At 38.9% G+C, this 25601-nt stretch overlaps 2 protein-coding genes across 4 annotated transcripts; both read right to left on the bottom strand.

Annotated features, from left to right (window-relative positions):
- Positions 1-743: 743 nt before the first annotated feature.
- Positions 744-11942, bottom strand: LOC145488354 (kielin/chordin-like protein). 2 transcript variants are annotated; one of them, XM_081467199.1, is made up of 10 exons: positions 11800-11942; positions 10138-10223; positions 9276-9318; positions 8092-8415; positions 7260-7496; positions 6560-6793; positions 5433-5666; positions 4218-4451; positions 1330-1464; positions 744-898 (listed from the first exon to the last, which is right to left on the bottom strand). In XM_081467199.1, the coding sequence occupies exons 2-10, from the start codon at positions 10219-10221 to the stop codon at positions 894-896; spliced, it is 1530 nt and encodes a 509-aa protein (XP_081323325.1). In that variant the 5' UTR covers positions 10222-10223; positions 11800-11942; the 3' UTR covers positions 744-893. The 2 variants fall into 2 exon arrangements, with proteins under 2 accessions (XP_081323325.1, XP_081323326.1); XM_081467200.1 differs by lacking the exon at positions 11800-11942 and adding an exon at positions 11089-11389.
- A 979-nt stretch (positions 11943-12921) lies between these two features.
- On the bottom strand, positions 12922-25601 carry LOC145488353 (kielin/chordin-like protein). Of its 2 annotated transcripts, none has more exons than XM_081467197.1 (7): positions 25457-25601; positions 19997-20101; positions 19694-19727; positions 18182-18394; positions 17307-17474; positions 16271-16446; positions 12922-14831 (listed from the first exon to the last, which is right to left on the bottom strand). In XM_081467197.1, the coding sequence occupies exons 2-6, from the start codon at positions 20078-20080 to the stop codon at positions 16289-16291; spliced, it is 657 nt and encodes a 218-aa protein (XP_081323323.1). In that variant the 5' UTR covers positions 20081-20101; positions 25457-25601; the 3' UTR covers positions 12922-14831; positions 16271-16288. The 2 variants fall into 2 exon arrangements, with proteins under 2 accessions (XP_081323323.1, XP_081323324.1); XM_081467198.1 differs by lacking the exon at positions 25457-25601 and adding an exon at positions 20558-20579.

Genomic DNA, 25601 nt, shown 5'->3' with positions numbered 1-25601 from the left:
AGAAATGGTAACCGTCCAGCGTGCAACCAGCGAGTTATGGATGCACGCGGGATGTTGCCAAGCACGAAAGAAGCATAAGAATGGGGAGACTCTAGCTTCTTTTTCTTTTTCTTGCCTTCTAGCTTCTTTTTCAGACGAGCTTCCCTGCTTTGCCCAAGTTCGTCATAATGTCCTAAATTGAACCAATGAGTCCCAGGTTATTCTGGCTCTTGAAAGGCACAGTGGTCTAGTTGATGGTTGAATCCTGGATCGAGAGATTCAGATTTGAGAATTGCTCGGGCTGCCTCAGAGAGGTACTATCACTGTAAAGTATCTTATCTGGGAACACAACACTGACAATAATCGATCCCCAGTCGCCCAGAGCTCAAACTGAGATAGCTGGAACCCAATGATCCCACAAAAATGAAGTCAAATCCAAACGAGTGATTTGCCATTGAGCACATGTCCAAAATGGAGGGATTCGCGTGATACACATTAAAGGAGCTACGCCACGACTTGAGCATCTTGACAAGATTAGCCAAATTTTTTTAAGTTCGTCGTTTCCAACCGTGTCAATATATCTTCACCATCCTTAACCATCCTTGTTTCGAATTCTTTATGGGTTATTATGGTCTCCATAGTGCCATTCTATGTTATAATAAACTATTATGTCCAGTTTTTCTTCAATTTAAAGGTAAATTTGTACTTGGCCAAAATAACTCACATATCGTGACTGAGCTCCTTAAGATCAATCAACCGAGAGTAAACTGACTCAGTTTTCAATTGAAGGTTTATATTCTGTCGCATTAAGTGCATTTTAATTTTAATTTACAGATGTAGAACTTCATCACTATTTATTTGATTCCCATCCAATGCATTTAAACAATTGATGTTGCACAAAGCCTCTGTCCATCTCATTCTGAAAATAGAATTAACATGAAATTAAAATTAAACCTTGATATTCCATATAAGACTGATTTATGTGAAAGATAAAAAGAAAAGCAATAAAAAATAATACACAGAATAAGAGAATAAGAATTTTTTTTATCTTGAAGTGATTTTCTTTATTTCTCTATTCATGCCTTCAGTTGATTCAAATAACCCTTAGCAGGTTATATAAGTGGGGAAATTAAGATTTGTGATTTCCTCGGACGCAGTGAAGATTGTTTTTGCGCCCCCTGTTGTCTTTTGGTATATCGTTTTCATGTACCACGGCAAAATAACTTTGCAAAAGAAATTGTAAGGATTAAAAAAAAAAATTCCTGCCCCGAGGGGACAAATTTCAAGAAAATTAATATGCCTAATATGGCTGCCATGACGTGATGTCAAAGCATTTTATTGGGTTCCAACCTGACTCACAGCTTCCCGGCATTCTCGTGCAGTTTGCAGTGCCGTCTTTTCTGCACGTGCATGTTACACACTCATCTCCAGAAACCTTTTGCCATTGATCTCCAGGGGACAAGTGCTCTCCGTTGTGGAAGCAGGCTTGAAAGAAAAAGAAAAACGTTTAATAAAGAGTTAAACAGAATAATTCCCAGGTAAATTTACACTGAGCTTCGTAGTATCGTTCTATTTTTAAAAATTCTCGATTATCTTCTTGTAAATCACGCACATCTCGTTACTAAGGAACCTCGCTGATGAATGAGTTGCCAGTAATCGGATACCCGTGTTTGCGCGAAGAACTCTGTGATCGTCAGGGGGCAAACATTGCTAGTCGCTAGAAGGAAATGTATGGCGAAAAGTTGTTTTGTGATACAAGAAAACGATTTTTGAGAGAGATCAACGCTTTTTCGCCGTCGTTTTTATCGCGAATGGATTTGGGCAATGTTGGTATGTGGAATAAGTAAGTTTTTGTTTGAATAATCGTGAAATATGTGACAAAATCTACCGATAAACTCCCGTTGCTTGCGTGAGGTTTATTGTGAAATTTACATCTCGTAATGGTCTGAAAATATTACAAAATTAATTAGGTATAAATCGAGAGGAAATAACCCTGTAAAGCCTTTTAAGTTGTGTACAGGTTACTTCTGACTTATTTGAAAGCTCAGTCATACAAATAATACTGGAAATAAGCCCGGTGGCGATCATTGTACTGTCTGGGGTTGATTTAATGACAAATGAGTCCGCGCGACTCATGCTGTGTGGCTACTGTGTTGCTCAAAGCCTTTGTTTTGCTTTTACAAGCACGTATTTTAGCGATTTTCCTTTTATATAACAGATCAAGGGTGGCTCCTTGAAAATATCTCTGAGTATTTGTATTTAAAAGTGCCATTTGTGCGTGATTATGCTTTCCAAAGTTTGGTATTGACGGTTGAGTGAAATTGCCCGACACAAAGGGTAGTAGTTCCGTCTACAATTTTCGATTTCTGTTTTAGAGCTTCTTTTCTGTCTTTATATTTAACTTCTCGGAGGGTCTTTTCTACCATTTGCTCCGGGTAGCCTCTGGAGATCAGGCGTGTCAGTTGAAATTTTCAATATTCTCTTCAATGTATTTCACAATAAACCTCACGCAAGCAAAAGGGAGTTTATCAGTAAATTTTATCACTTATTTCACGGTTATTCAAACTAGACTACGAGTAGTCCCTCTTTCGCTTAGTCCGTCGTGCGTGACGCGAAAGAAAACCATGAGAAAAAAATGGCCGCGCGAAATCCTGGAGGCGAGGAGCACGCGAAAGGAGGGACTACCGCCTAAGCCCAAGAGTTTGAATTATGCGTTGCTCTCACAACGCAAAAATATGATTGGCTTATATTAGGAGCGTTGACAACGTGTTGTCAACATTCGAGATACCTGTGACGTCTTGCAGGAATGTTTTGGAACCGAAGCAAATCGAAGCGGTACCAGAGCAAATCGAAGCGTTGGAATCGCGCTTCGCAAGCCGTGATGTTCTTGCGAATCTGCCAACAGGCGCTTTGGAAAGATTTTAATTTATCCAGTGTTTTGTTTGGCAAAGCTTTCTGCCTCCACCCCGACTGCGAGCGTGTTAGTGATTTCGCCGCTCAACAGCATCGTCTAAGTCAGCGAATATAAATCCACTGAGCTTGGCCTTTCTGCCGTCCATTTGAAAGATTGAACCGGACTCTCACTTGACACCGGACATTCACCTGAAATTTTCCGCTGCTATCGGCAAACACTTCACCGCAGTTGGATGATCTCCTATGTATAATGTATAATGTATAATGTAAATTCTCGGTTGAAACTCTATTGGAATTTTCGCAATAACTTTTAGACGCAGCGAAAATCGTTACAGGAGGCCTCATTCGCCGTCTTCTTTTTAAAACTTCTTCGACAGTTTCGCTGAACGAACACTGAACGAAGATATACTTCTCACGGCATATGTTTTTGCCTGGCTACTTGAAGAGTAGAGTAGAGCAATTTTATTCAGATCTCCCGGGGCTATTGATAACAGGCGGTAATAAGAGGACGTCAAGATGAGAAATCCTACACCGAAAAATCACTCGGCCGTGAAAGGGCAAACTCTTGGGCTTAGGCGGTAGTCCCTCCTTTCGCGCGCTCCTAGCCCCCAGGATTTCGCGCGGCCATTTTTTTCTCGCGAATTTCTTTCGCGTCACGCACGACGGACTAAGCGAAAGAGGGACTACTCGTAGTCTAATTCAAACAAAAACTTACATTTTTCCATGTATTCACATTGCCAAAATCCATTCGCGATAAAACAACGGCGAAAAAGCGTTGATCTCTTGCCAAAACCGTGTTTTTGGGCGTCGAAACAATTTTTCGCCATACATTTCCTTCTAGCGACTTGCAATGTTTGCCCCCTGACGATCCCAGAGTTTTTTGCGCAAACACGGGTATCCGATTACTGGCAACTCATTCGTTATCGTAGCGTAGCTTCTAGCTGAAGCCGAACCTTGAAGCGGTCTTCCCAAACTCATTAATAATTCATCGAGTTCAAACAAATGAAATCATGACCGTGAGGGTGTTGGAATCACAAGCATAGATTTTTACGATTTTATTTCTCCGTTTTCTCCTTAGTTTTAGTTTCAATTGAGAAAATCAGTATCAAACACTCGAAACAATGTTTGGCCACATTTCCAAACACCTCAAAGTCTGTCAAAAATACTCCGCGGTGCGTCGTATTTTCGACTCTCCTCTTGGAGTTTAGATATGTGGTCAAACTCGATCTTTTGTGTTTGATATATTACTTCTTAGCCCTGCTGCGTGACCTCTTATAATTCTAATAAGGCGTAACTCAGCCTTAGGAAGGACTCCGCTTACGTACCACACTCTGGGCAACATTGTCCAGGGATTTTGATGGATCTTTCGCAGGCTACCTTCTGGATATCACAGTCAAAGATTTTATGGCAGCTGTGTTTCCCTGCTTCGCACTTGCACTGCTGGCAGATGATGCTGGCCTTATCAGCGGATTCCTGCAAGACCTCGGCACTTTCACCATCTTTGTATAGCAGGCCATTTATTTTACAACCGGGAGATTGCGGATTGGGCTCAAGTTTAACTGAAAATATAGAAAATAACAATATTAAAAAATAGCACATTAAGTTTTGTTTGATTTTGTTTAATATTATTTATATTTCGTTATACTACTGTTTTTACATGACGATCTGGTATCCATTTATTTTAGGAAGTTAACCTTTCAATACAGTGTTATACCTCGATATAACGAAGGGTCAAGGGACTGGCAAAATATGTCCGCTATTGGGAGGTTTTGTTATTTTTATAGCGACGAAGAATATCGTTTGTTATACCACGGAATTCGTTATATAGAGGTTTGTTCAATTGAGGTTCCACTGTACATATGCATCCCATTTCACTCCTCCAGGCATACAAGCATTTCACGAGATATTGGGGCGCTTCATCGAAAATATAATTAGTCAATGAATCCAATTTTAAAGTAGGCGTTCTCAATTGAATCGAGAGCTCGTTGCAGCCCCTTCGAGGCATGTCTCGGGCATTTATCATAAAAGGCTGTTTGAAGTGAGCTCAAAACCGGCCCTAAGTGATCTCTGATGTCCTCATTCATAAAACAATACCCAGTTCCGTATTCGTTAAAATCATCTGTAAATTTACAGAATATTTCACATGTCCAGACCAGCTGCAGAAAAGGAAACCTCCTACTCAGGCCTCTTTGTGCTCGTCACGAAATGTTCAAGGAGAAGAATGCGTGACGAGCACAGGTGAAGACTACCTGTAGGAACCTACAGCTATCTGTATTTTTCTTAAAGGAGCTACGTCATAGTTTGCGCGTCTTGAAAAGTGTAGCGGTAAATTTTTCAAGTTCCTCGTTATTAATCCGTGTTGATCATGTCCATCCTTAACCAACCTTGTTCCTTTATGGTTTATTATTATCCCTTTGGTGTTTTTCTATCTTAGTAAACTATTATTTTCAGGTTTCGTTCAGCTTAAAGGCAATTTTGCTGGCGGCAAAAATAACTCAAATGCCACGACTGAGCTCCCTCAAGCATTTATGTTGACATACCACAGGCAGGGCAACACTGCTCATGGGAACGCTTCTCATAACGCGCACAGCTTGGGTCGTCAAGTGTACAGTGGAAGATGTGATGACATCCGTCCACTTGGCCTTCTTTGCATCTACATTGTTGGCAGGAGGCATTCTTTTGATCGTAGGACATGTGCAACACTTCCATGCTGGCTCCGTCCTTGTAGTTCCGTCCTCCTACCTTACAACTTGGAGGAGCGGGCTTGGGTAACACTACAAAGCAATGAGCAGAAATAATAGCTGAAGAGTCAAAGAGATAATAACTTAAATTTTGATATCATATTATGAAAAAATAATGAGACCTTTTTCTAATTGGCAAGAATGTGAGCCTGAAATAACATCGGAGAATGGCATTTGCAGACTGTACGTAGACTACATTTTGGTCTAAATATCGCTCAGGTTAGCCTGAATAGCGTTCAGGTTATATTAGCTTGAATGTCGTTCAGGTTAGCCTGAATAGCACTCAGGTTAGCCTGTTGACGGTTCAATCTGCTTTCCATTATGGAAATGATACTGCGGGCTAAGATTCTGCGGTCCGCAGTCGGAAAATGTCATCAGACATGCACCCAAACTGCATTGTAACTACTACCTCTTACTACATCTCACCAAGATTTAAATTTTTTTGGATGTGCTTCTCACTGTGGTCTTAGTCTCACTGCTAAAAATTCCACCAACTAGCCAACGCGGAAACGTCCCCCATTCTAACGCTTTGTGTGACCAGGGATTTCGTTTGCCTATTTAAGACGTGTAATCAAGTTTTTTTCGACCTCATTTGCCAAGTACGCTCAAGCATTCAAATTATAAATTTGCACCCTTCCTCTTCCCCTCGGCAACGTTTTCCCCTCTTTCTCGCTGTCCTTCGACTTTGCCTAAACTAAATTTTGCCTCTCATATCTTCATTCCGCCAAAGCAGTGAGTGTCTATTTTGCTGAAGTGAGAATGCTTTACTACTTTCATACGTTCTTTTGCTGACTTCGCTTAGGTCTGCGAGTAACTTCTAATGTATTCTACGACCGAAGGGCAGTAGAGCGTTATTTTGATGGTTTAAAACAAAAACATTTTAACAAAATTATTTTTATAGCTAACTTATTCTATCAGCCACGTACCGCGGGCGCACGTTGGGCAGCACTGGCCCGCAGATTTAATGAAGTTTGTACATCCGGGTTTGTTTAGCTCGCAGTAGTAGATTCTGTGACATTTGTCCAGTTTTCCATCCATGCACGTGCACTGGTGGCATTCTGCAAGCTGTTTACCCCCATAGTCCTGTAAAATCTCCATACTTTGACCTTGATTGTAAGTTTTGTCCTTCACTTTACACTTAGGCGCGTCAATGGGGACATCTGAGTTAAATAATTATGGCATTGCACGACTCAGTTGTTAACAGATTCCAATTAATGAGTTATTATCCTTACCAACTGAAAAGACAAGTTGATTAATAGGAAACTTAAGCAAACCAAGACGGTGATCGTAGATAACGTAAAAATGTTGTAAGAACATCAATGACACACTCGCAGTAATGGTTCGTGAGCCACTGTTTTGTTCTTTACAGATTTTGACGTCATCTGCAATCTGTTACTGAACAGACGCATGGCAACGCAGAAACTATTTGTTAAATAGAAAACGATAAGAGAACCAATCCGATTCACGGATTTTCAATTGAACACAACTGAGTGGCTACTACAGTAACACTGGTTAACACGTGCACACTACACCAAAAACATTGATCTACAGTTAATGATAACATGTTCCTATGAAATCATGGATAATAAATTAGAATCCCCTCCCCTCCCCTCCCCGCCACCATACCTCGTTGACATTCTGGACAACATTGGTCTGGCTTTTTGACGTAACTGTCACAACTTGAATCGTTGAGAACACAATGGAAAATGTGGTGACAGTCTAGTTTTCCCTCTTTGCACGTGCACTGTTCACATTCACCGCTGGCCAGATCTCCTCTGTACACCTCCATGCTGTCACCATCATCGTATGTCTGGCCTTCGACATTACAAACCGAGGACGGAGCTTTGATTTGGACTGGCTTCACTAGGAAAATAAATGTTACAAATTGGACTCAGCTAAATACATTTACTGACCACAGGTAACACTGGCTAATTACTGCGAGCTTCGAGCTGTGGTTAACGAAGTGCACTGCGCGAGGTCCGTATTGGGGAAATGTTGGTCGAGTTATTTACTTATTTATTTTTTTTTATGGAGCTCGCTTCCAGCTCTGACCATAAACTTGAAAAAATAACCACCAGTATTCCACAATACAGACCGAACAAGCTAGTTCAATAAAGTATTTATCATACTGGCTCTTTTAAAATTCTCCTCCTGAACCAAGGCATCTCGGTTAGCGCGCGTTCTGAAGTTGAGCATATATTTGCATTTTTAAGGCCACCTTTTTGAAATTTGAACTAAATTAGCCCTTAGACATAAAAGGAAATAAATCTCTTTATATATGCAGTGTTTTGGAAGAGCAGCTTTTGGAAACTACTGCTGAGCGGGTCCAACGAAGCGGTCCGTATTACAAAATTCAGACCCCTCAGCGAGCCAATTAGAGTCCTCCTTTACCTTGTAGACCACTTTGCCATAACTGAGCCTTATTGCCAGATATAATTAAATGCCCCAGTCTATTTACCTTTGATGCGATAAACATAATTTGTGTATGCCTTTCCCACGCCATTGATGCAATTCCTCGACTTGCCCTCCTTGTTATAATATTTCTCAGGATCTTTCCTAGACCAACACTCTCCGTAATATTGCATTCCAAACATGGTGTAGCCCTGCCGGAAGGCCTCCTCAGCGCAGAGTTGAATGACGTAGCTCATATTACCCTCCCAATAAACCCAAATGTTTTTGCCCCCCAAGTTCTGTTTTTTTCTGAAGTTTTTTACGAGCTTGTCTAATAATCTGTTCGTCTTCTTGTCTTTAAAACAACCGACGGGCTCATAGTCAATTTCAACTGAAAGATGAAGAAGAAAAAACAATAATTGAAAATTATTTTCCGCAGGAGCCACAAGTCCTCTGATGATGGGTCAGTCATTTAAAAATCTTTTCAGAATCATCCTCAAATTTTGCAGCTCTCCCTCGAAGGTTTTTAGCCAGAATGTTGATCTGTGCTGTTTTGTTTGTTTGTTTTTTTTCCTTATGGGCAAATTGCAACCACGTTGTGAATTTATCGCAACAGCTTAGCAGCTTTAGTTTATTTATATGTTTGATTCAGTTTCACTCATTCCAAACAACATCTGCAGGTTTCTCTGAGGTTATTAAAATGACACCATTCACTCCTCACTCATATCCCAAAAAGTGCAAAACTTACAACCAGATTTAAGTAGTAGTGCGAGAGTTGCAAGTGCGTAATTAGGAGCGTTTCTGACAAAACATCGAAGAGAGTAACTTTTTTAGAGAAGTGGTGTCGCCCCATGTGGCCCCGACTCAGGGCATCTTAGCCGGGTTTAATTTAGAAACGTAACATCGCCCCTCAGGAAGTAGCCTCAGCTCTAACGATTTTTATTATCAGACGACCTAACGTTCAATAACTTGCACGATATTATATGAACGACCTGTCAGCATTATTATTATTGCGTTGTTCAATGTTCCCAGGAGAGAAACGGGAACCAAAAAACGAAATTGCCAGTCCAAGAGATTGAATTGCACCGCTGGCCGGCACCGTTTGAGTTTCCATGACTCGCGTGTGAATCACGGAAATTATTGAAATCCTTCTCGATGGTCGCTCTAATATAATATTAAGATCATTCTCATCTAGGTGCAATTAACTAGTTAAAGTATTCTCAACAAACTCCCATGCGTAGCTTTTCTTACCCGGAAGGTCTCGGACGCTTAAAACCTTCTCTTCTTCAGCCTCCTGAAAAATACAAATGAAGCAAATTTTGAATCTGAATTCACTAATCCACTTCATGCATTATTACATCTACTTAAAGCGTTGGATTAGAACGCTCGCATCACTTTGTCATCCAATCAGAAGTCAATCAGAAGTCAACCAGAACCAATCGTCCCGGTCTCGCAATCCCGCGCTTTTGCCGGTTAGGCGTGTGTGTTTCGAGAGTCTTGATTGGTTAACTGGATTGTCTGTGCTCTTTTTGATTGGCCAGAGTGATCACTTTGGCTATGGTTTTACATTACTCGAACGAAAACCGCTCTAATAATCTCTAATAATATTAAAGGTAAGGAAATCAACTCCAGAGCCTAGCTAGCTCAAACCATTGGAGCTTATTCCCAGTTTCCATAGCAGTGCTTAAGCGTACGAGTAGCTATTAGCTATGGTAGAAAGGCTAGTCCATTGTCGCATTCCTTGACCAAATCCAACACTGTTTGTTTGTTTGTTTTTTTTTTTGGCTGAACTTTCCCTCAACTGTTCTCCAGTGTACAATCCATTTTGTTCCTCGCGGTTAAAAGAGCCACTGTGAGGGTTAACTGTCTCACTCAAGAGCACAACAAAATGAAGGTAAACGGTAGGGTTAAAAGTAAATAAATGTAAATGAGGTTTCTTCTTATCAACATGATGTTGAGTAATACTTTCGTAGCTTCGGGAAACAGATTTTCACAATAATGATTCTTGCCTAGGCTTTCAAGTTAAGCACATTCAAACCCATCAGCCATAAGGAAACCGCGCTTTCACGACACGGATATCACACCGCTCAAATTGATCATAAATGTCACTTACCACTGTGTCGTGCTTTTCTCCCTCAGCTGCTAAAACCACCAAGCAAATCACCAAGAAGGCCTGAAGAAATGCCCTGGATTCCATACCTTTAGAAAACCACATGGCATTTCAGCAATATTAACCAGAACGTATATCTAACTTTTAAATAACTGGCATGTTGGCTGCCAGCCTTTGTTTAATTTTGGAACGGCACCGACTCGGAAAATGGTGTCGATTAGATCAGACCATTGGCCGTACAGCAGCTGTGTTTTGTTAGGGTCAAGTTAATAACCCCAAGCAGTGTGTGGGGTTGGGGTGTGGTGGTTATGGTGCGATATAACCTATAAGAAGAACAGTTCTTCTCGTGCTAAGTATCTACGAGATTCGTCTTCAAATTTATTTTCTTGCAAATGTAGCTGGTATAATTGTCATGTGAAAAAAACCATGGCTTCTCAGGTGCTTCATGGAAGTACGAGTGTGTGGCAATCGCTGGCGAGGATCTCTGGCGCCTGAAAATTGAAGTTAATGGCATCACAGTTCACGCGTGCACATCGAATTCACACCGGTTAACGACTTGTAACCCACCCATCTTTTTCTCCTTATACCCGCCCCACTATTTCAAGGAATAGCATTTAGCTGCACAACTGCACGAGGTTCATTTTCAATAAACCCAACCCGAGAACGAATCTGTTATATATAGGAACCTAACCGTCTTTGTTTCCTTACCCCACAACACTGGCTGGAGGAATTTCGTCAGATGCTCTCCCTCGTCTTTCTCGTTTACGGCACAGTTGTACTATTATGAGACTTACATCAGAATTGAGATTTTGCCTGATCACTGCCACTGAATATTAACTATTCAGTAAGAGAGTGTGTTGCGGCGGTCTAAACAAAACATCTTTTGACAAATTATCCCAAATATCCAACAATAGTACTTAAAATTCTAAACTTCGATGCATTAAATACACATACCTCGATGCCTCCCAGAATATCATAAGCATCAATAAATTAAACCTGACCCCTTTCGAAGATGGTGATCTATACAATGATCAAAACGTTTTACCAGTAAAATAACTGCTTTATGCGCAGCTGGTTAATTTTTTCTTTTGCCAACCTTTTTTCTGTCAATTTTCGATGAAGCTGTTGTGCAGAAAGGAAAAGAAACGCTCTTAGAAACAGATATTTCGAAAGAAACTGCCTTCGATCTTTAATAAACTGTGTTATTTTAAAAAAAATAATAATCACGCCAAAGGAAAAGGATAAGAAGTACCTGATAAAATCACAAATACACTGGTGACTTATTAGTTTTCTGGCTTAGCCATAAAAAGTGAACCGTTCTACTTTGGTAAATCAACTTGTAATTTTCGCAATTGGTTTTCTTAGCGCGAACATTTTAATAAACACCACCATGATAATTGTGACATTTTCTGATATTACATGCTTTTGTAAGCAGCATTGCTTGAAGAAGCAAAAGGGAGACAAAGTCCGATGAATAATAAGAAAAGCGCTAGCAAGTGAGCAAATAAGATTTTATCGCAAAGGATCAATGAAAAAAGTTCCGTCCGAACGCCTAATAGTGTTAAAAGTTACAGTTTTTCGTAATAATTATTAAGATTTGCTGCATGAATATGTGATGAGGAGCAAACTCATTTTCTACGGGCTGAAATATTTTATCTCACTTACCGATTTTCAAGGTTCTGTCGGCAGCGGAGTGTTGAGGTTTTCGTCAAGTTCGCGAAAAGGTGAACGCCTCAGGAGAAGAAAATCAAGTGTGACGGATCACGCCTGAGGGAGCCAGCCTTTGGTAAAGAGATTAGTGCACTTTAAATTGTATGACAAGCACGTTCAAAACTCGGAGTCGCAGGAAATTTGAATTTTAAGACAAAATCATTTTTCTGTCACACCAAACAAGCACCATCCTCTCGAAGGCAAATATTAAAACACTTGTTTTTTAAAACAAATATCATATCATAACATGTTAAATTTACCAGAGCTAACGGAAAAATTGGATGCTTAAAAAATCGCATTAAGATTGTAAAGGAAGGTTCAGCAATTTATTTAGCTTTAATGCCACGATGTTTTTTAACAGAAATGTAAAGGGTTTAAATTTTGGTTTAATGTGTTACTTGGAAAACAGTGATGAATTTGAAGAGTACTTTGAGTGGGCACTAATTATTTATCTAAGGAGAGTAAAGAAGGAAAACAAATTAAACGAATTCCGGCTAGATTCAATTAGAGGAAAAATTATTCAACTAACAACTTTGGACTTCGCCGCTCGATTCGAAATTATTGTTAACCTTAATCTAACTCTATGTTTGCGGCTAAGTTAGTTTTGATCTTCAATTTTTTGGGAGGATTATCTCATGTTTAAATCCAATCGTTAACAGCAGCAATAATTGGGATATCGGAAGTAAATATTAAATATTATTTAACGTAAATAGAAACGGGTAAACAAAGTAGGAAATTGGTTTGCCTTTTGACAGAAAATGATGGTTTGAACGGAAGGGATCCTAACTCAAATGTAACTGAAAACTTGACTTGACAGGAAGCTAACTAGATGCACTTAAAATCTAGAGCAAGTTATCAATTGCATTCTTTTCCAAATGATAAGATTTCTTGACCCTTTTTCAGAAGCTTGAATTGTTTCATGTTGACTTCGAAATAAAACTCCTTACACACCAAAACCAAACTCTAATCAAAAGAGCAGTTGAAATTAGTCCTTTCTCAGCAAGGCAAATCAGGGCGCAAATAGATTCTCCTTTTTCAGCTCGCTTGACGGATTAAAGCCTTGGTTACTTACCTTCAATTGTTTCTTTAAATTTTGCTATTTGATTACTTATTGCAGAAATTTCAGAGACCGCATAGCCGATTGCAATTTACAGAATTTGTGTTTTAGCCTCTCAGCGCAAAATTGAAAGAGCTGACCGGGCCTATTTTGAACCTAAGGTTGGTGGAAATATAGACAAATTCCAAGCCGGGTTAAAATTAACATGACTTATTTTAACAGCTGCACGGAAACGTGGAAAATGAAAAGTAAGTATACACAAGTGGTGTATTCTGGTTACAGTGACATTGTCCTAACGATGTGCCTAAAATACTTTGTTTTTAAACATGCTTAGCCTACTGGTTCAATAATAAATGTACCAAATTTGGAATATATCGAACGCCAAATTGTCCCGGTTCGATGTGGGAACGAAATTTCACTCTCAATCAACTATTATAAAATTCTCGAATTTGATTGGAGAGCAGCAAGCCCGATTTGAGTATAAAAACAGTTTACCGCGCGCTGGAGAACAGTCCGGTTGCAATCAGATGGCCTCGGATGGGTTCATTTTCTCATGCGTCTCAAATGTTTTCCCAAGTTTCGTTCACCAAAATAAAAATGAAACTTCTTGTCGCTCTGCCTTTTTAGTATTAGTTCACGATTATTGCTAGTAGGACTTGGTGTCGTCTAATTCTATTTGTTATTATTCTGATAAATTAAATCAACGCAAGCTACACGCTTTTGCGTCGCCCAGTTAATCACTCGTACTATATACAGCAGAATGAATTGGTCTATACTCAGTTCTGTTCTCCAAACAAAATAAAAAATAAAAGATCTCTTGCGCAGAATCTCTCTACGTTTCATAAAAAAATCAATTAACCTTCAGCAAGGGGGCGAAGCAAACGTTTAATGAGAAGGACATGAAATACACTTAAAGCAAGCCAGCGGCTGGGAGCTGTAAAGAGAGTTTGTTCCCATGCTAAGGCCATGCACATTTTCTTGGTGAATTTCATGGACATTCTCTGAATCGAAATGTCCGAACTCTGTGTATTTGGGAGAAGTGAATCGTTACGTGTGAAGATCGTAGACAAGCTAAAGGTAGGGAGGGTCAGGAGAAAGTGGCTCATCCCATATAATGAAGACAAGCCGCACGAGAAAATCGGGGCGGTTTGTGGTACTGGGTCGACGATTTCTATTGGTTAAAGACCTTATAACACCAATCCATGTCCGCGCATGCGCAATATAGTGACACAGGCCTTTATTTGTATACATACGGCGGCGCGAAGATATGAAATTTATTTTCCAGTGGTAACAATATTTTGCAAAAGAGCGCATCGAGTGAGAAAAATATTGTTTTTAACACGAGAAAATAAAATTCATGTTCTGAAGCCATCGCGTAATCTTCTTTTTACTGTATGGACAGACTAACTATTTGAACCAACAACAGTGGAAAACGGGAAATGATGCGTCATCAGTATCCTCGCTAATAAGGGTATGGAAAATGCGCCCCGCGGGCCCCAGATGTAGTTTCGTATGAACTTTGTGAGTCGTGTATTTTCCAGTACAACATCCGTGTCTCTATACTAAATGTGAGTATTCTGGAATTTTCTACAATTATTGACAGATGCATACCGGCTGTGAGTAATATTTCAAAATTCCAGGTAAACTTCACTAGCCTTCATTTTGAAATGTTGCATTGGAACAATGGATGGTGCTTGTGAAAAGCGCCCAAACTCGGGTGACTTTTATCAGAGTTAGAGTCGCTCGAAGGACTTTATGCCAAAAATATAGTGGATACTATAAACCGTGAATCCCGATTTATTGTCAATTATTCATAAATTACAGTAAACAGCTACAAACAGCTCTAAAATCACAAGTCTAGTCTGCTGTCGTTTCCTGCGTTTGTAGCAATGTTGGCGTCTTTTTCTACCATCTATCTATCCTTGAAATCCTGGAATAAGGAAAAGATGTGACTCAGTTTAAACGAGGTAAGGAAAGAAAACATCTACACACACAGTGATACCCCGCCTAAGGACCACAAAGCCACGTTGTTGTAGTCTGAAGAAAACACTTAGTCAGTCATTTTAGTATCATTTAACCTGACTTGACTACCACCTCTAATTCATGGCCTGAAGGCAGTCGACATCTCATTATATAAGATAATTTGGTCTTTTCACGTAGTTGTTTTACAGAGGACGGCAAAGAAATGTACCAAGAATTATAACGTACGTGCGCAGCGTGCACAGCGTTCCGTTTCCGTTGGCGTTTTGGTTTTCTTGAACTCCGTAATAAAAGTGCGTGGTACAACGGACGGATACGAAAGGTCGTATCAAAACATAATTCAACAAGAAAACATATGCAAACAACACGCGTGCGTTATTTGAACTCAATTGAGTGACGTTGATAGTCTACACATATTTGTCGATATGATTTAAATATAGTACACTTCTCTGATTTTAGCCACCCAAAACACAAAATGACGTCGACAGTTCTCCGAAACGTTCAAAGCACCTCATTTTACGATATTGCCAGCTTTAACCTGAAATTCTCACACGCCAATAAACTTGGAAATCAGAGAAAAAAACTCAAAAGTTTTAAACGTTCATGGTATCGTACAGTCAAACCTTTCTACAACGGCCACCCTCGAGGGAAGGTTTACTGGCCATTGTGGACAGGTGGCCATTTTTGTAAGATTAAAATAAGGGCCTGAAGAGGGAGTTTAAACAAACCACGACGACGAAAGCAACAAGAACGTTACCAAATAAAAGGTTTAATGAGCAAAACAGTACCAGTGCACGTGGGTTATAAATGTTCGTACATTTCTTTGCCGTTCTCTGCAAAACAAGAACGCGAACAATTTCTGCGAAGTTTGAGGGACGCGAACGACGACGGCTAATTTTTCCTATTTCCATTTGAAATTGAACAAAGTCATTGTTTATTTAACCTGAGCACGGTTTTAGAGTCGTTGGCGTATTGAACAGAACTAGACGAATGCGAATTTTGCTGATAAAAAAAAAAACTCATTTTTGATTAGGCGTCGTCCTCGGCGTCGCCGTCGTCGTTGCTTAAGCTCCCTAATCTCTTGACTGCGACGAAAATACAGTGGCCGTTAGTAGACGTTCGTGGTAGTTTCTCAGATCACAATTCTGAAATTCCGTAAACTTGATGTGTAAATCAATTTCCTCAGCTCGTTAAGTTGCATCATTGAGAACTTGAAAGAAACTCTTTTGAGTGCACAGTATTTGAAAGCTAACACTCTAGGTGATAAAGCTTATGCCAAAAATGCTGAAAAATGGTCATTTCAGAAATATTTGGTAGAAATTCTTCCAGTTTTCTTTATTTTGCACAAGTATAACTAAGTTGTCTCTCTCATATCTCTTGTTAACTTACTTTTTAGTCACGTGATTTTTATTGCTCCTTGCTATCATGTTCTTTGTCGTCAAGCTGTTCATCTGGTGATATCACGTCACGCTTGCGAAATGGGAAACCAGGAAAGTTCGGAGGAAAGTTTGGCGGCGCCTGGGTTGTGGTCCACTGGATCGTGAAGGAGTCCTGCGGCTGCGTTGCTGTGCAGAATTCAGGTCAATAACAGAATTATGCAGTGTTTTAATTAATAAATGTAATTATCAAAAATTCAGATAACTCAAACTGTAACTACCCAGATATGTATGTTATTGATTTAAAGTGGGGTCCGTATCGGTCCCAGACATACTGGTCGAGTTCTTGAAAAATGAGAAGGTCACCAGCATTTACGAATACGGATCGAACAAGCCAGTTCAGTAAAGTATTGATAAATGTTTAGGATAAACAAAACAAAATAAACTTCTCTCCCCGGTTGATGCGGGAAACTTAAATGGATATAAAGTAATTCAAAAGAAAAAAAAAAGGAAGCAAGCAAAATATCAAAGGTATTCTTTGTTTTTTCAACAAAGTATCTGCTATATAGTAGTATCCACTATACACTCGATCTTAAAATGCTCAAATGCGCGTTTCTCGATCTTTCATAGTCTCTTAGTTGCCCGTTAGCACACTTGATATCTCGGCCTTAAGTACGCGCAGCTGTTCCCTGGTCCCATGGGTAGTTTTTACCTGAGCCGCAATGGGATAAAAAATGGGCCTGGGTGGCGGAAACCAGAATCATTTTGATCAGTACCTCAACTGTACAAATTTGTCTTCTTAATCTCTTAAATGGAATTTTTACTGATAACCGCTATTTCAGCGAAATGTTTGTTTGTGATGGTTTTTATGAGCGTTCCACCTACATTAACTTTGTAAGCATGGAAAAAGTATACTTGCCTTTTGGTAACCTTCACCCTCCCCTTTCGTTTTAAAATGTTGGTTAATTAAAGTTTAAAAGTAATAATATATTTTCTTGATTCACAAGTCATGGGTCTCGCAGACCCAATTGCTATATTTCCCTACTTACTTGGAGTGCATTGGGGGCAGCACTGTCCAGGAATGTTAACAGTGACGCCCGGGCATGGTGCACACCAGGTAAGATGACAATTGACATCTTCACCATTGCAAGAACACTCGTAGCAGTCGCCAGAACTCAAACGTTTAATCCAAGGATTGGCATTATTCGTGCAGGTTTCTAAAATGAGAAGAAAGAAACAAGAGAAAAAATCGCCACAAAAATGAAACCTGATATGACTTCAGTTTTTTCTCCTCTGACTCAATCCAGTGAGGAGACCAACAGATGGGATTCCGTAGCTGTTTCATCCTCATATAGTTAAACACCCACCCGAGGCTACGATCCTTTGGGAGGCGCGGTGGCTTCATGGTTAGTGTGCTCGTCTCCGGATCGAGCGGTCCGGGTTCGAGCCCTGGCCGGGGACATTGTGTTGTGTTCTTGGGCAAGACACTTTACTCTCACAGTGCCTCTCTCCACCCAGATGTATAAATGGGTACCGGCGAACTTAATGCTGGGGGTAACCCTGCGATGGACTAGGGGAGTAGAAATACTCCTAGTCGCTTCATGCTACAGAAACCGGGATAAGCTCCGGCCTGGTGGGCTACTTGGCTCGTATGCAGACTTTACCTTACCCTTTACCGAGGCTACGATCCAGAAACGGGCTAGACTCCAATCATGCCCCTCCCTCCCTCCGTCTGTCCCTTCCCCCATCCCTCCTTTCCTCCCCTCCCCCTTCCCCGTGTCTTCTTCCATCTCTCCCTCTCCGTGAAGAAAAAAAACTCTTAATCGTTGGTTGGTTAGTTAGTCACGGGCCGGAACTGTTCTCTGTAGATCGAAATATAAATGTTCCTTTGATGGTATGTCATTTTTTAAATTTCTTTTCTTACCGCAGATAGGACAGCATCTTTCTTCCTTTGTTATCCAATTATCGCAGAGCGATGGCATTACGCCCAAGTCACAGGCATAAGGCGTACAGTCGGTAATTCCCCCAGCAGAACATTGGCATACGTCACACATGGCATTTTCCACAGGATCAGTGACTGTGTGATATACAATTGTCTCTCCAAGGTTATATATCTTGTTATTGGCATTGCAGGTGGCTGTAAATGAAAATGGAACCAAGACTTTAACTGCAAAAGATGTGCTCTTTCTGTTTTGATATAAGAATGATTGCCGAGGTGAAGGCCTGTGAAACGGCAGGCCAAGTGTGGTGGCAGAAGCTTTGACTTACCACAATGTAGCGAGCGAATGAATGAAACAAGTAAACCAAAAAAAAACAAAACAAAACAAAACAAAAACAAAAAAAGAAACCAAATATATATATATTTTTGATACGCCTAATGTTAACCATTTTATTTTATTTATCAGTTTCTTAGTTTAACAATCTGTACAAAAATGAATTGGTGGGAACTGGATATTTGAAATTGTGTTTACTTATGATATGTCAGGAATAGCTTCAAGCGTCAAGATTTGGACCGTTCTACCAGTGTAATGATCATCAGAAAACAGCTTAATCAATGACGACGTCATGCACATGGCTAGTTAGAAACAAGTTAATGATTGCGAGTTGTAATAACTACATGTATGATAACAAAAACTGGACACATGTTACAGAATCCGTGATAGTTGATGCTCTTCTTGCGTAGCTTACCTCAGCCGGGTCGATTTTGAGCTATGAGGCCAGTTGTGTCTATTAAATCACATTGGTTTGAACCCAGGAGTATCAATAGTTTGTCTAGTGGGATAGTCTGGATGGTCCGGGTTGTTCAGAAAAGAACTGTTATGTGGTTGGTATGTGACTGACAAAACGACTTATCATTTGACTAATGATAGATGGACCGAAACGTTCTAGACATAACCAGTCATTGTTTGCAGATTTTATATGCTGAGCCTTACAGTCTTAACCGTCACGGCTTAACAAACAAAAAAAACCAATCAGTTTCAATCAACAGACCATCAAAGAACAAACATTTTTCACCTTACCCACACACGAAGAATGCAACATTTTGTACTGCCGATAGAGTATGAAGTGAAGAGATGGTGCTCCTTAGTCGTGTTTGCAGTATAATAACTTAGAACCTAGCACTGGTCAGACTTCTATGAAAATACTTTAAAGGAGCTACATCACAGTTTGCTCATTTTGACAAGTTTGGCCTAAATTTTTCAAGTTCGTCGTTTGCAATCCGCGTTAATCTTCTCCATCCTTAGCCATCCTTATTCCTTTATGAGTTATCATTATCTCTTTGGTGTTTTCCTATCTCAGTGACCTACTATTTTCAGGTTTCCTTCAATTTAAAGGTGGTTCTGTACGTGTCCAAAATAACGAAAAATGCTGTGACAGAGTTGCTTTATTCGTGCACAAGTACAGCTGCACTCCTGATACGGTTTTTATTACTTACCAGATCTGCGCTCTATGGCTTCCTTTTTTGACACCTGTATATGTTAATAAAGAAAAAAAACCACAGAAGTGTCACTTCATTACTTTGCAAAAGAAATGCAAACGAAATTCGTTGTTCTTTGCCAATTGTCGGCAAAATTCTTTGAAATTTCAGGACAGTTCGTAAACTAAACAACGCAAAAACGAACGAGAGAAGGGATTCTACTTTTCTCGGCTATAAAACAATAATACGAGAAATATGATGGGTTTTCGTGATTAAGAACAGTCCTATACAAAGAAATACAGGAAATAAAAATTATGTTACCTTATTAACAAAGCGACTCTCAGACGAAATTAACAAAGCAACGAGGAAAATTATTGCGACGTTGAAGTTACCACCCATAATCATTCTCAGCAGGTCCTGTGTGTTCTGAAAGAAATAAAAAGTGAGATCCAGTAGTTACATTACAAGTTATTGTACAATTGTGTTGTCTTTCATTGTATATTTCTAGCAAGGTCATATCGCAGAATTCTTGGTGGAAATATCAAAGTTTTCATCATGACTTCCGATACTAGAACTATACCATAAATTCTTATTCTTATCAGTTAGGGTTGGTTATTATAAGTTTAATTTTAGTTGGAAAGAACTCATGATCCCAGAGAACCTTGTGTAGGTACGGTTTTTTTCCTGTAGAAAAATTCCAATTACCAATTGAAAGCAGACTTTAGGATTCGTGGGAGCAGGAATAAAATTAAGTGACGCAAAGTTTTACAGACAGAGTAGGAAATTTAAAACGGTTACCTCAGGGACATCGATCGATTGGGCGTCAATTGCAATTTGCAAGACTGTTGATTGATGAAATTAAAGCGTCAAACCACAGCTTACCTGAAATATTATTGAATTCTTAAGTTTTTTTCCACCAAAGAGCAACAATACCCAACGACAAAGGAGGGTTTCAAAAGACCTCACAAGGCTTAATTAAATGCAATTGTCAAAGTTACCGCACCGACAGTTGTAAATTAAAACAAATTTTGGACACTTTTAGCCGTCAAAAAGATGTTCTCAAAATATAGATTTGTCAAGCGTGTTAAATCGACGAAAGTGGATCATCACCGATATATGATTGCACTGTTTTTTGTCAATATCTAAAAAATGTTTAATTTAATTTGAATTTTCAATTTAATTCTAATCTTAACTCATATTTTAAAGGGGAAATTTTAATATCGATGAAAGATTAATTGTCAACCGGTCGAGAAATGATTGGCAGTTAATTTTATTAACAACCTTTTTTGGACAAATTAAACTCTAGTTATTGCTAAAAAAGTTGTACTTTTTCTGAAAGAAATGTCCATTGGACAATGGCAGACATGTGGTGTGGATACAACGTGTTTGAGTGAATAAAAAAATTGTAAAACTTCAGACTTTGTCAATGTTTTATAGGTTATTTTCAGGAGGCGGTGCATAAAAAGGTTGTCTGGCCAAGAACTACAAATTGAAGATTCAGAAATGTTTTCCATAGGAAACTAAAAATTGTTGTAAAACTTTATGCTATACAGCTACTTGTTGAACGGTATTTATTTTTCGGGATTCTTTCCGAGGTAAAATTTTCTACTTGTTAAAAGGAATGATTCTGCATCAGCTCATTATTATTTAACAAAAGAAACTCAAAAGTTGGCTGTTTTCCCTGAAGTAATACCGGAAGGATGTTTACAAAACGAGATATTTGCATGAGTCAGATTAATTATGTACTTGTCAGGCATTGGTATTCTACCACTTTTAGTTTTAAGCTAAAAATATCAGATTAATACCGCTAAATTTCAATTTGTTTGAACTCGAGCATTAGCCTGAGAATGGACTGAAAACTTCAACCTTGTTCTTAATCTGCTTTCTCTTCAATTAATAAGGAATAGTTATCAATATTTATCTGTTGATAACAAGTTTTCTATTGCTCATTCTGTACTACACTCGTTTTGTGTAAGAATGCATTTTACAAGAACATCAAAGCTGAAATTTACAAAATTTAAGAAATATTTTAAGAATAAACCCAAGGCTGCGATTTTGAAGATAACATAATTTTCTGTGTTGTAAATACGATATAATTATATATGTCTGGGTTTATGAAAACAGTGATAAAGAAATCAAGTGCTTTTTTTTTTTTATTCTCGCCAGAGAAAGTAATGATATAAAGATAAAAGGAATGTCACTTATTTTCCTCCGCTCTCTTTCTTCCTTTTCGTGGTCTCCTCTCTCTATTTACTCGGGCTTCCGTAAGAAGGCCCGAGTCAAAAAATGCAAGCCGTTCGTCGTCGTCGTTGTATTTGGTCGCCAAATGTGGGGTCATGGTCCCAGACGTTCCTAGCGTAGTGCGAGGAACTGGGGATGAGAATGCGACAGCCCTCACTCTTCGTGAACAACAATGTGAACGATGAGTTTTGTGAAGAAAGTTTGGGAAAGACTCGAACAATATGTCGATCGTTTTCGGCACGGGCTGGCCCACGAATTAGCAAATCAGCAAAGTTCACGCTCGTTCTCACGAGATAACAAAGGAGCCATTTACGAGTTCAAACTACTAAAGCACACACAAAAAACAAATGATGATGTTGAAAAATCAAAGAATCGTCGTCAGCAGAACTTGGAAGATGAGACAAACAACGTGCAATTGGATAAAGAGGATACTCAACGAAGCAACTTGAATAGTAAATATCTGAGCGTAACTCTTTGTGTTAAAAAGCATCCTGATTCTTTTATTTGTTTTTACCTGGCAGCCGGGAAGTGTGAATTCAATGCAGTTCGGAGATCCATTGGTATTTCTGCACAGATCGAGCATTCTCAGCAGGTTCGAATGGAAATTTCGGAGGAAAAACGGAAAGAACTTTTAACTGCCGGGTATAAAGAGGTTTTTTTGGAAAACCTTGCCCGTGAGTCACACAAAGTTCGTCGGACAACTTGCAAACTGAGATCATTGAATAAAATCGCTTGGTGTTCATGACCTAAGATCAAAATACTGAAATACTCTCGGGAGGTTTTTAATAATAACAATGATTTTTGTGGAAATTGATTATCCACGAATTTTTGACCGCCGGGTAGCTAGTGTTTTGAACAGCCTTGCCCGTGAGTCAAGACTTTTGTAGTTCGTCCACTACAAAACCAAGACATTATTTAGAGTCGCTTGGCATTTCTGAACAACTGATTATTTTCATTGTGGACTAAATGTCAAAACATCGAGATATTATATAGTATGTCCAAACTCGAAAATTTCCTCAGCTGTAAATCCAAAATAATGCTTGAAATCGCTTGACATTTCTGTTATTCTAAGTGATTCTAAGGTCTTTTGGAATTGTAAAATCAAAGTACATACAGTATGGTTGTTTTGGTGCAAAATGATCTGAAATTATCAGAGAATGCCCCAGTTTGACTCCAGATCGTTTAGAAATATCGACGGTAATTCAACACGCTCATTTTTCGGCCTTTCCAGGTCATCTAGTCCCGTTCCATTGAGATAATTATTGGTACAGAAGGTCTGAAATGATCAGGAACTGATACCCTAGTTTAACTCCAGATGTTTTAGAAAGATCGACAGTGATTCGACGCGCTCATGTTTCGGCCTTTCTGTTCTGTTCTGTTGAGATATTTGTCTGGATTCATGAAAACAGAGTTAAAATTAAAAAGAATGTCAGTCGTTTTCTTCCTCCACTCTCTTACCTTCCTTTTCGTGCTGTCCTTTCTATCTGTTTTTTTTTTTTTTTTTTTTCATTGCTTGGAGTGATTTTAAGGCCTTTTTGAGTTGTGAAATCAAATTACATATGGCTGTTTTAGTGCAAAGTCTTAACACGGTTTTCATAAATTCAGTCAAATATATTTTGAACTCAACAGTGTAAAATTCTTCTCATTCTTCCTTTCTCTAAATGGAACAACATCCAAAAGACAACAAGGACAGCACTAGCTGTATGTTCGATACTAATAACATTTCTTCAAGACGGTATGTGTGTCATATCAGGTTTTATTGCCTGCAGTCTGGCTCCGAATTTTCTTCCGCGCCATCAAAGTCACGATGGGACATATAAAACGGGAATTTTATACGCTGTAATTTAACAATATTCAGTAGAATTTTCGGAAGAAAAATAACAGCCTGGGCCGGAAAAATAATATTCTTATTAAAAAAAGAAGAGTGTATTGCTAAATTTCAACTTTTTTAAGCTGAATGTTATTTGCAAAAGAGATTTTCTCAATTTTCAACCAAACGTTTTGTTGCGTGTTCAAAAATAGCTTTTGACATCTATGATATGCTTTATGATATGACTGTGAAAATTACTTCATTGTGATTGGCTGAGAATGGCAAATGTATCTTTAACTTTTGATTTGCACTGCCGCATGTAAATCTAATGAATGAAAAATTTTACTCGCCTTAAGATTAGTGCAATTTTCAAGAATTTTCGAATATCACGAGTAGTGTAAATCCTTGATTGCTCTCTCATATTCTAGAAATTCGGACATTATAGGCTTATAGCTTGTCTTCTTCTTACATTAATCCATTTTCAAGCGGTCAGGTGATGATGAGAAGAAAAAGAGTAATCAACTCTGTTTTATGCTTAAAGGGGTTGTGTCCTGCTAGAAGATTATACAAAGTTTTCTTACCTAATTGAAATACGATGTTGCCTTATGTCACCAAATGTACAAATAATTTGGATAAGAAGATTCTATACAGAAATATAAAACAAGTATTTTCTGGAAAAACTACAGAATTGGAAAGATGAGAGTCGATTTTGATTTTTGACTGGCTGCAAAGAGTTATTCTGGTGAAATTTTACTTTTTTATTTGATATTTCTTTGCTTTCTCCACTGTCAACGTTTTCTTCCCTTCTGTTGCAGTATAATAAGGCAAGGCTTTGGCAATCTCCTTGGCATATCTATCGCAGCAAAATAGCTGGCTGTTCTTGCATGTAGACCAATAATCGAGAATTTAGTCTTTGAACTATGTTCCAGTGAACCGAGATGCAGTTAAATACAAGTCTTTGTCCCACGCTGGTGACAAATTAACATTTTATATTTATCAAAAATGATCAAAAATATATTTTCTATCCGTTTAAGGCTATATATACTGATAGCCGAAAGCGTATGTTTTAATCTTTTCAACCAGAAAACATTATACTTCTTTCAAACATAATCACTTTCGCAAAATTCTTAGGTTTAAACTTTTTGATAATCAAGGATATTTCTAAACTTGAATTTTTGTTGAATGTTTGTTCGTACGAATTTGAATTGTATTTGGTTGTATGTTGCGCAATCTTTAAAATTTACTTCAATTGTTGAAAGATTTTCTTTCAGGTTATATAGGTCTATCTGTCAGTCATTCGAAATGTTAGAAACCGTCGCCACGTTTCAGTCCCGTCCAATTAGCAAACACCAGGTAAGAAATTCTTCGAATGGTCGCAGGAAGATTTCCAGTTGGCAGGGAATCGACCTCGCATCTTTGACCGGGTCGCCCTGATTTGAGTCGAATAGCAGTTTACGTTCTTTTGAAACCTTGATAACATCAAGGAGAACGTTTTGGTACATTACAGCGGCAGTTTTGTGCTTCACTCGGCGATTTTCCTACACAGAATTAATCGGCCATCTTCAGTACCTATCGTGTTCGAAACGAAACTTGAACTTTTTCGTGTCATAAACAATACTTTAAATAGATAAAAGCATTACTGAAAGCAATAGTAAAGGGCCGAGTAACATGGCTTGTACCCTGCTATGTTCCCTTAAACACAAACCCGTAAACCTGTTAATATATCTTACCTAAACTGACAAAAACCTCCCCTTCAAAAGTTAACGTTTCCACTCTGTCTTCAATGCGAAATGCAAGTAACATTTCCTGTGTCAGACGTAATATGACTATGTTTTTATTGTTGGGTAATTGAACACCATTGTTCATGCTAACACT

This window comes from Orbicella franksi, chromosome 5 (genome assembly GCF_964199315.1).
Source record: "Orbicella franksi chromosome 5, jaOrbFran1.1, whole genome shotgun sequence".
NCBI classification, from domain to species: Eukaryota; Metazoa; Cnidaria; class Anthozoa; order Scleractinia; family Merulinidae; genus Orbicella; species Orbicella franksi.
This window is presented reverse-complemented; position numbering and strand designations above follow the sequence as displayed.

What these genes read in the sequence shown, in the direction of transcription:
- LOC145488353 (XM_081467197.1), bottom strand. Translation starts at nt 20,080, where the DNA reads ATGATTATGGGTGGTAACTTCAACGTCGCAATAATTTTCCTCGTTGCT. An exon ending in AGAGTCGCTTTGTTAATAAG is followed by an intron (nt 19,728 to 19,996) that starts GTAACATAATTT and finishes TAACATATACAG; the next exon opens with GTGTCAAAAAAGGAAGCCAT. An exon ending in CTGCCCCCAATGCACTCCAA is followed by an intron (nt 16,447 to 17,306) that starts GTAAGTAGGGAA and finishes AATTCTGCACAG; the next exon opens with CAACGCAGCCGCAGGACTCC.
- LOC145488354 (XM_081467199.1), bottom strand. Translation starts at nt 10,221, where the DNA reads ATGGAATCCAGGGCATTTCTTCAGGCCTTCTTGGTGATTTGCTTGGTG. An exon ending in AAGCGTCCGAGACCTTCCGG is followed by an intron (nt 8,416 to 9,275) that starts GTAAGAAAAGCT and finishes TTCATCTTTCAG; the next exon opens with TTGAAATTGACTATGAGCCC. An exon ending in TTGTCCAGAATGTCAACGAG is followed by an intron (nt 6,794 to 7,259) that starts GTATGGTGGCGG and finishes TATTTAACTCAG; the next exon opens with ATGTCCCCATTGACGCGCCT.